Raw genomic sequence first — 10,143 nt, 5'->3', positions numbered from 1 at the left:
GGAAAAAAATAATATTAGAGATGCTGTAACAACACTTTGCTTGTAACTGGAGTACCCCCAGGATCTGTTGCCAGTCAACTGCAGAACAACTGGAGACAAACAATTGCCCAGACTTACGTTCGCACATACGGACAAGGTTAGAATACGGTATTTACCATCATGGAGCCTGCTTCGGGAATCCAAGGTGCTCCTCCATTATAACATTGGATAGCTTGCGAGGACAATAGGCCACCCGACACCCTTTAGAGTTGTAATTTGAGATTAGCTACGTGCTAGGTCAGATTAATAAAAAGCAGTTGGGGTGTTTGAAAAAAGTAACTGCATAAAACGATGACAAAATTACATTTAACATACGAGTGGGATATAAAATATGCTTTTTTCGACTCAAAAAGGTGAAGAGTTGTGGTCAAGTGTGCGCGCATCAGAGGAGATGGGGAAAATGCTGTGCGTGGCCCTTTAAGAGTGCGCAGTGACATCACAATTTTGACAGCAGGCAGGTCAGGGGGAAGAAGAAACGGGAACTCAAGCTCGGATGAGGCGAAGGATGCGCACGATAAGGTCGCCGCCGCTTTGCAGCCTGCGCCGCCGCCGCCCGGCACCATGATCAGCACATCCGAGGCGGTGGGGCGCAGAAGGCCGTCAAGGGCACGGCGGAGCGAACGATGGATCGCCTGGTGCCAGGCGGCGCTGCTCGGCGCGTCGGCGCTGGTCATCGCGGCCGAGAAGAGCGCTCGTAAGTGCGGAGGATGCAACTACATCGATACGCGGCCACGTTCGGTTTGCAAGGAGCCATATCGACTATCGGTGTTATATTCGGCTCGGTAGATGTTATTTTTTATTTTAAAAGCAACGAATGATGGCGAGGTAGTGCTATGGTCGTGCCGATTGCAAAACTATTGATACGGGATGCAGGTTTCTATTCTTGGAATGCACAAGCTGACCTTTGGAGGTGCTCAAGCTGCAGTTAGAATGTCAAAAATATGCCTCCATTGGAATCAGTATGGTTTTAAACTATAAAATATTGTCATGAAAATAAATATCAAGAATCTATAGCTTGACAAAAGTGCATTCAATGACATACACATTATTTGGCTGAGTGACTGTCGACTAGACAGTTATGGGGTTTGAAACCTGTGTGTAGTTTGCATAATAAAAAAAAATCCGCCGAGCTTCACGAGTTAGGTGAGTTGAGAAGTTACTCGTGCATGCCAATATTCTTCCCTGTCAGGAAGTGTCGGATGCTCATATATGAGCCTGTCACAACTCTTCTTGCATTACCTAAACATGCTGGCTGATTGTCTGGCCCAAAATGAAGAGCAACACTCACACTGTCTGTAGTTTGTGATTAATAATAGATATTTTGTGATGCCTGAGTATCGGGCCTTGCAATTGGTTGTGGCAAGCATAAAGTGGAACCGGCGATTTCCTCAAAGGCAGTGAAGTAGTCACCAGCCCTACATTGACCTTATAAATGAATAGAGAGTACAATGAACTACTCGGATGACTAGCTACAGTCCATGTTCAAAGAGCGAAGATGACCTTTCGCAAACTATCTTGTGTTATTTGACATTTTTGACAAAGACGAACAATCTTGGACTCAAAACATACCAAACATGAAAGTACTCATGAGTGAATAAGCATCTATTTTGGGATACGAACATGTCACCCTGACAAAACTATAGAGTTCTATACTGAGAACAGATTTGAAGGACGGCCGTCTGACTAAGCAAATCGATGAGGCAAGGATAGTCAGTCCATGAAAGTGGAGAATTTGAATTGTAGTACAACCTCAAAAAGGCTTTAATATAGTCCAAATATTGTACCTCTGATTCGTTTTATGATTAACCCATTCACTGCCAGACAATGTGCAAAAATGTTTCCACTCCAGGGCCAGGGTTTTTGTCATTGTCACTCAAATTCCAGGACCCGCAGAATATTGAGTTTTAGGACTACATAAACATTCAATGCAGCGTAAGAAGCCTTCTTTCATCAGAAAAAAAAGAGTTAATTCCTAATTTATATGGGTCTGGAGTTGTATAAGCTTGAAATGAGGGCGGCTGTCCAAAATACAATGCAATACATATTGTACATATTGGGTTATATCGCGCTTTAACCATAGCTGAAGCTGTAACCAAGCGCTAACATGGAAAAAGTGAAATGCTGCCCTCTAGTGGAAGGGAAAAAACATTGCCTGAGAGCTGACCAGCGCCTTATCGGCAGTCCCAGTAAGAAAAAAATAAAACCCGAAGATATTCGGGAATGGTGCTCGACGTCATATTTTCAAATCCTGAATACATTCGGGAATGGCAGTGAATGAGTTAATATTACCTTACCTCGCCTCTCATAAGTGTAGTAAATATTTTTTGTGGTGTCTTTCTTCCAGTTATCTACTGTATAGGATTTTACCTGTGGAATGATGAGACGCGGTGGGCTGGTTTCACGCTTGGGCTCTTCCTCCCGGGTACTGCGGTGCAGCTGCTGAGTGTCAAGTGGTATTACGACGATGGCGACAATCGGCGCTGGTATCTGTCGACCATACATATTCTTCACTTGGGCATCTTCAAACGGTCAGATCCGTTTTCATCCCTGAAATGTGTTAAATGTATGCAGTGAAAATTCCAGAAATGTATATATTTTTTTGCGGGGGGATATACGTTTTTTAATAGTGTCAGTGTAAACTTCCCACATTCCCCAAAATATGCACATCGGGCTAAAATGTCTCCCTCTGCTGGCAGGCTGTGGGATTGCATGAAGTACGTTTCACGCATGCAAGGCTCAGTGGCAGAGCTCGGCGCGGTCGTCATGCTCCAGGCAGACGTGGCTGCCCTTTGGCTATTGGAGGCGCTGGTGGTTACCCTGCCCCAAAGCTTACTGCAAGCGTACATCGTCATGTCCACCGACGTGGGCATCATGTCCCCAGGTGGGCACATCTTCCAATCTGCAACGGCCTCCATGTGTTTTTCAGCAAATAATGCAGCATCTCGGGTTTCCTCACAGTGGCCTACTGCTGTGGTCTTTGCGTGCTGTCCGTTTCCTGGGCCTTGGTGGTGTACAGCCGCGCCTGCTGTCTCATCCGGCCGGGCCATCTCGCCATGCCTCCGGCGGCTCTGCTCTGCCAGCTGGTGTGGAGGGCGGGCATGCTGGGCGCCAGGGTGACCTGCCTCATGTTCTTCGCCAGGGTGTTCGACTGGTGGGTCTGTGGAGTGGCAGGTACGTGTCTATTAAGCATTTGACAGACAGCCATTGGTAAAAACTGTTAACCCTTTACTGGGCGGAGTGCGATTCAGAGTACCATATACACACCCTCGTCTATTTTTATATTCACCTGCAGGTTTTCACTGGCTGACTGCTTCTTTCTGGCTGGTATCGCAGCAACCAGACATCTGCACCGGGCCTTGGTGTTGGCGTGCCTTCAACACCCTCCTGGGGCTAGTCCATGTCTTCCTCTTTCTCAATGTCAAAGATGGACCGTCACGCTTCCGCATGGCTAGCTTTTATACGGTATGTAGCGCTCAAGCTAGGTTTGAACACAGCAGTTCTTTTTAGTCGGTCATGGACTTCATTTTGCCTCCTCAATCATCTTTACTTCCTCTTTTAGTTCATGCTTATCGAGAACACCACTTTGTTGCTAGCTGCCTCTGACTTACTTAGCCGAACTTCGTGGGACAACATGACCCTCCCGATCACCGTCCTATGTAGCTTCATCCTCGGTGAGTCTCAACGGGAAGTACGTTGAATAATTGCGTGACATTTTCAAATATTTCATTGCCTCAATGGTGACCAGGTGCTACCTCACTCGTCATCTACTACCGCTTCTTGCATCCAAAGTCGACGGAGATCACACAGGGTCTCCACCACAACCACATGGGTAGCACGTGCATCGAACAAGGGGAGTCTTCCTTCTCCCTCGGGGATAAAAGTCTTCCGGTTGGCAGTGAACAAAATCACGGTAGCTTCTCCCTCTCCGGAGTGGCTGGCTCACTGTTGGAGGACCCGACCACTTGCGGAGGGAGGCCAAACAGCTCCTGTCCTTGTTATCACCATCACTGGCTACTCATCCGGCTGGCCCTCAAAACAGGCGACCTGGGGAAGATCAACAGAGCGTACGGGGCAGGTGGAGCGGCAGCCATATTGGATTTGGAGGAGTACAACCAGGAGTTTAAGAGCAACGAAGGCATCTCCAGCTTGGCAGGGGGCAACTGTGAGGGCGTCTCCATGTCGGAGTCTTTGGGGAGAGGCTTAGTACCCCTGTCGGACTGTAAAGACGAGTTCCAGACAGTAAGTGAACCCACTTCCTTCGAACAAGCAGAGGACGACAGTCTGGAGATGGAGAGTCCACTGGAATCGTCTGTATCGGATTTCAAGCGAAGTTCACCAGAGGGCAAGTCAGTATTCGGAGACAGTCCGGAACCAGATTTCTGCCCCACGGAGTCTAGTTCAACCTTGTACTTCAGCGCTGACCCCCAATCTCCCAGCAGCACCAGTAACCCCCGTTTGGATCGGGACCCAGGGGGTACGGAACAGGGCATGCGTCTCAATTCCATACCAAGCGATCCGGCTCTTCACCGGGACGTCCGAAGTTTAATCAGCCGGGTTGGACCGCGCTACACGTCCACCCCGAAACTGGACTCGGGAGCGCCGGACCCTCCCACCAATGTCCCTCACCTCAGCGGTCCCAGACGACAGCTCATAATGTCCCGAAGAGACGAAGATGAACATTTCTGACCGATTCGGGGAAAACAGGACATCAAGCGAGTGAATCCATTGTTCAGTTTTTAGCATGTCTATTTTAAAGTGAAGGGAGGTTTCTTAAATTGAGCAATGGGAGGCAAGCATAGAGACTCTTATATCCGCAAAGGAAAAGCAATATATTGTACGAAATTGACATGTGGAGCCATTCGGTGCTCTTTTACCGCTATCAGTAATATAAGCTAATTGGCTGTGTATCGAACTCTCAGCTGTAATCGTTTATGAAATACCATATTCCCTCAAATAATGAGGTAGCTTTCATCCAATGCCCTGCCCCAATTATCCGTCCATTTATTGGTTGAAAAATCCGATAAATGAACGGACCTTGAACCGCCCTTTGTTGGTATTATATGAGGAAATACGGTAACTGCTGACTGTTTCCTATTGCACATTGGAAATATAAATACACAGATGCTTTCTGGCCTTAGATGCCATGTAGCCTTGACATTACAAAATCACATTTTTGTAATGTGAGTCGTTCATCAAATGATGAAATTATAGAATTCAAAGCTACACCTTGAAATAATAATATCAGCACAAGCCGCCACTTCATAGGCTTCCTTAAAGCACAAGCTACACCATTTGAATATAATACACACTTATACTGTAAAAAAATACTGCATATCAATTTGCCATGCTTAGAGATGGATTGCTGTGTCAGCCTGGACAGACATTAAAAATTTGCTGTTTTTTTTGTTTTATTTACTGTGTTCTCAACTGCTATTTCAAAGTGGAAAATGCATTTATCGCTCACTCTTCCCGTTTTTTTTTAACTTTGCTGTGAAAAGAAGGCAATCCACATTCGAGCAAACATTTGCATTTCTTTTGCACTGGAGCCTTGTATGATATTTAAACTGTGAATTGAAATGCCGCCCGTGGCTTTAAACGAGCAATAAATTGCAGACGGATTGGGGTGAGGGAAATAAAGGTGAAAACTGTGACATATTTTCCCGGTAGCTTGCTTTGGCTTCAATTGTGTGCGCAGACACAGACACACACACACATGCACAGACCGAACATTGCCGTGTGTTCTGTGTGAGGTGAACATTTCAAGCGACATTTTTAAGGCTACTTAAAATAAATAAACAAACAAACAAATAAATAAACAAATAAATAGTGTCAAGTGCAGTTACCAATATTAACCTGTGGGGGGCAGCATGGTGACGCAGTGCAGAAACATTGACCCCAAATGAAATAGAGGAAAAAAACGGTTGTTGTTGTTGTAGTATTCAAACTTGGATTTTTAGGCTGTTTTTGACCTGACAGGTTTCTGAAGAGGTCTTTCGCCTTCTTGAGAGCATCAGATGATAGTGTGTCACTCCTCATTCAACTCATTTTCAAATTTGACAGGAGACTCACGGTAAACATTGAACATCAGCTGATACACACCTTCATGTGACACTCTCAAAGTGAAGAAGTCCCCCCCCAAAAAAACTGGTCAACAAGAGCCTAACAAAATTGTTCAATAATAAATACAAGACAGTGAAGTTGATCCAGAGAAGAGTCATAGAATTAGTAGAAGAAGGAAAAAGTAGAAAAAACAGCAACAGCAAGGCTAATCGGTAGCTTCAGGATGTTTCGGAATGACATTGGGAACACTCACGGAATTCTTGAGGTTTCACTTTTATGCTCATTGGGTCTTGAACTATTTTACTCACCTGAAATCAAATAAATAAAACACTCACATCACATGGACGTAATGCTAAAACTCTGCCTCAATTACAGCAAATCTTCTTTTTTTGGCATCCAATGTCACAGGTGTCAAATCCAAGAACCGGGGGCCAAATCTGGTCCTCCGCATCATTTTGGTGGCCCGCAAAAAGCAAATCAAACATGGCAACTGTTATACTTGACTACTTAATACGATTTCAGTCATAATGGCACTGCAAGGGAAATGTTGATATTTTTGATATATAAAAAAAAGTCAACATAATGACAAAAAAAGAGTTTAGAACTTCATTACGAGCACTGATGATCCTTCACAAAAGTTTCAAACTACTACTATATCACGGCAGTTACTGCTAAAGAAAACTACACCAGAATTATTATTACAGTAAAGTCTCGTTATATCGATATCGGATATATCGATAGTCCCGGTTATATCGATACTATTTCTATGCACGCCCGGAGAAAATTACATGCAAACAGGGTCGGATATATCGATAGTCCCAGTTATATCGATATTTTTCGGACTCCCTTGAATATCGATATAACGAGACTTTACTGTATTATCATTATTAATTTTGCCTTAAGAATTGGTGGCTGATATTGGCAGCCTACACAATAACCCGATATCTGAAAATACACCCTTGTATATATTCCGTTTGAAAAACAAGCTCCTTTGAGACTTCAAGCACAGCTTTATTACATAGCCATATTTTCTCCAGACAACGCACACAAAAAAATAAAACTAAAAAATGAAAAGACTGAAAGCGCAAATGTGGCAGAAGTGAGCGGGGTGGAATCCTACTGAGCAGCGTGTGAAAGACCCCCCATGGGGCGGGGAAAGGTGGGGGGGGGGCTTATTCATTTGTGTCCGCTACATGTTGTATCCTCGGGAGGGGCTACCATGATATAAAGTCCTATAAAATGTCTTGATCTTGTACAAAAACATCCGTTTTTTTTTTTTTTTTTTTTTTTTTTTTGGTAGAAATCCTGCATTAAAACAACTTGGAGAGACATTAGAAGCGTATTACATTGAGGCTTTTGAACCAAAAGCTTTGGCACGAGGAAAAAGACGGTACGATGTGTCGGCGAAGATGAATCCGGAAATATACACACCAGTTCGTAGTAAAAGTGTTTGGTGATGTTTACTCATCATCATCTTCTTTTTGATTGGATTTCTTTTTTTAATTTAATTTTATTTTTTTAATCTCCAAATAATCCTAAAAAACTAAGGGGAAAGGGTATATGAAGGTCACACAGAAATCTGACTTAAAAACAAAACAAACTACATCCTGTGTCACAATATGTTTGTGTGTGTGCGTGTCGGTTGTGTGTTTGTCCACTCAAAGTCCTCTTCATGGCCAGCCGCCTTCACAAAGTGACCATCGCAGTGAGGTGACGTTGCTCACATAGCTAGCTTGATTTCCACAGGAAATATCTCTCTACTTGACAAATTAACGGTGCACCTTTTCAACCCTACCCCCCCCCCCAAAAAAAAAAAAAAAAAAAACTTCAGACATGATGTATCCCCCACCCCAACCCATACAGGGGGATTTTTCCCCCTTTCATTATTTCATTTTTTGTATATTTTTACGCCATAGTTTCCTTTCCCGGGAGTCTCCTGTCGTTGAACGTGTGCATATTGATGACTTCCTCCGTCTTCACGATGACGGGCGGCTGCGGCTTTTGCTTGAGACGACGTTGGCACTTCAGAGACACCCGCAGCTCGTCCATCATGGCGCTGCAGAAGGATCTCTGCACAAAAGCGGGGGGTGGGAGGCGGGAAGGGAAGCGGAGGGGGCGTTTATGCCGCACTGCTCACGCCGCCGATGATTACGCTCGCGGGACGCGACATTAGGCACACCTGCGCTGGAGAGGCTAATGACATGAAAAACCAAAAGGTGATCGACACGCGCGGCGAGTTGCCTCGAAATAGTGCAATGTGCAACTCTAGTCTGAAAAAAAAATGTTTTCAGAGGCACTCGGTGGATTGCATTTTGTTGAAAATGAAAACGATTACTGTGTATTAGCAGTTAACAATGCAATAACAGTGTTCACCACTAGATGGCCTGAGCACCCGCCCCAAAGATTGTACTTCATCAGAGAAGAAGAGAGAGGGGTATTCAAACAAAAGAGTGGCGTCGTTTAGGTAAAATAATATTGTATAACAAAAAATATAACAAAAAATAAGATTATGTTACGAAATTTAAACTGTTTGGTTGCTGACAGACACTATTGGTCACGTTAATATGTACAGACACTTCCCAACTTACGAACAAGATATGTCCCGAAATGTCGTTCGTAAGTTGCTTGAGTGCTATGTTTTGTATGGAACATATATTTAAGGCTTGTATAAGTAACCTGTATTGGTTTGTACTGAAAAATAAACATTTAATAAAATATATGCTTTATAAAGATATGTACGTACAACTGGAGAGAATACTACATATGTTACGACAAAAATGTTTGTATGTACCATTTTTCATAACTCGAATGTTCGTAAGTAGGGGAACCTCTGTAAATGTAATTTGAGCAAAATAGTACTTCTCGGAAATGCATTTAACTCATTCACTGCCATTCATGAATTTATTCGGGAATTGAAAATATCACGTCAAGCGTCATTCCCGAATTTGTTCGGGTTTTGGTTTTTCATGCTTGGGTGCTAATAAAGCACTGGCCATGGCCTCTGGCAATGTTTTTTATTTTCCAACAAGGGGGCAGCATTCCTATTTTTTCCCATGTTAGCGCTTTGTTTCAGCTTTAGCTATTGTTAAAGCGTTATATAAATCAATATGTATGTATTGTAATATATTTTGGACAGCCACCCTCATTTCAAACTCATATAACTCCAGACCCATATAATTTAGGAAATAACTCTTTTTTTCTTATGAAAGAAGAAAGTCGAAGGTTTCTTATGCTGCATTGAATGATAATAATGCTAATAATGCCAAAAATGCTAATAATGCTAATAATTCTAATAATACTAATAATGATAATAATGATAATGATAATAATCATAATAATGATAATAATGACAATAATGACAATAATGACAACAATGATAATACATTTCATTTATAAGCCTAGATGTGTTTATTGCATTGTATTTTGTTGCCTTCATTTCAAGCTCACTACAGACCCATATAATTTAGGAATTAACTTTTTTCTGATGAAAGAAGAGAGACTATGGTTTATAATGAATGTTTGTGTAGTCCTAAAACTCAATATGCAGTGGTTCCTGGAATTCGAGTTAGAATGACAAAAACCCCGGCACTGAGGTGGACACATTTTTGCACGTCTAGCAGTGAATGAGTTAGTAACATAAAGCTGTCCACTGTAGTAGTCGCTGTCGCCAAAAGGACAAAAACAATCATCCTTGAGCTTGAATATTTTAAAAACGGATGACGCTGGTTATTTTGTGCACACAACAAACAATCCCTTCTATAAAACGTTATTACGGTCGTGCTAGGGCCAACATTGCCAAGGCAAATAAATGCCTTTAAAAATCACTTTGAGATTACGTCGAATCCTATTTCGGCGTAGGAGTGTGACATGTGGGCAGCACGGACAACATGTAATTTCCTTTTACTGAAACGCACAGTTTGATCTGCTGCATGAATGACATCTTGTGCCTTTCTCTCTGAACAGGGTGATTATAGAAGAAGAAAAAGCAAACGGAAGTGTGCGCAGGCAAAGGGGAACAGAGGTGGATTCAAATAAAAAGGGAAA

The 10,143-nt window shown here is 43.0% G+C and overlaps 2 protein-coding genes across 3 annotated transcripts in view; one reads left to right on the top strand and one right to left on the bottom strand.

Moving 5' to 3' along the window:
* The first annotated feature begins 484 nt into the window (after positions 1–484).
* On the top strand, positions 485–5,329 carry xkr5a (XK related 5a). Its single transcript, XM_089021430.1, has 7 exons — positions 485–733; positions 2,384–2,567; positions 2,736–2,920; positions 2,998–3,210; positions 3,332–3,501; positions 3,599–3,710; positions 3,785–5,329. The coding sequence occupies exons 1-7, from the start codon at positions 601–603 to the stop codon at positions 4,723–4,725; spliced, it is 1,938 nt and encodes a 645-aa protein (XP_088877556.1). The 5' UTR covers positions 485–600; the 3' UTR covers positions 4,726–5,329.
* Positions 5,330–5,467: 138 nt separating this feature from the next.
* LOC148883735 (glutamate receptor ionotropic, kainate 2) overlaps positions 5,468–10,143 on the bottom strand; it is a 73,631-nt gene continuing 68,955 nt past the window's right edge. For both annotated transcript variants that reach the window (XM_089021427.1, XM_089021428.1), the window contains exon 16: positions 5,468–8,169. In XM_089021427.1, coding sequence (XP_088877553.1) covers positions 8,005–8,169 — 165 coding nt within the window. In that variant the 3' untranslated portion in view covers positions 5,468–8,004. The remainder of the gene's footprint in view (positions 8,170–10,143) is intronic.

This window comes from Hippocampus bargibanti, linkage group LG19, assembly GCF_051943395.1.
Source record: "Hippocampus bargibanti isolate YZ-2025 linkage group LG19, ASM5194339v1, whole genome shotgun sequence".
NCBI lineage: Eukaryota > Metazoa > Chordata > Actinopteri > Syngnathiformes > Syngnathidae > Hippocampus > Hippocampus bargibanti.
This window is presented reverse-complemented; position numbering and strand designations above follow the sequence as displayed.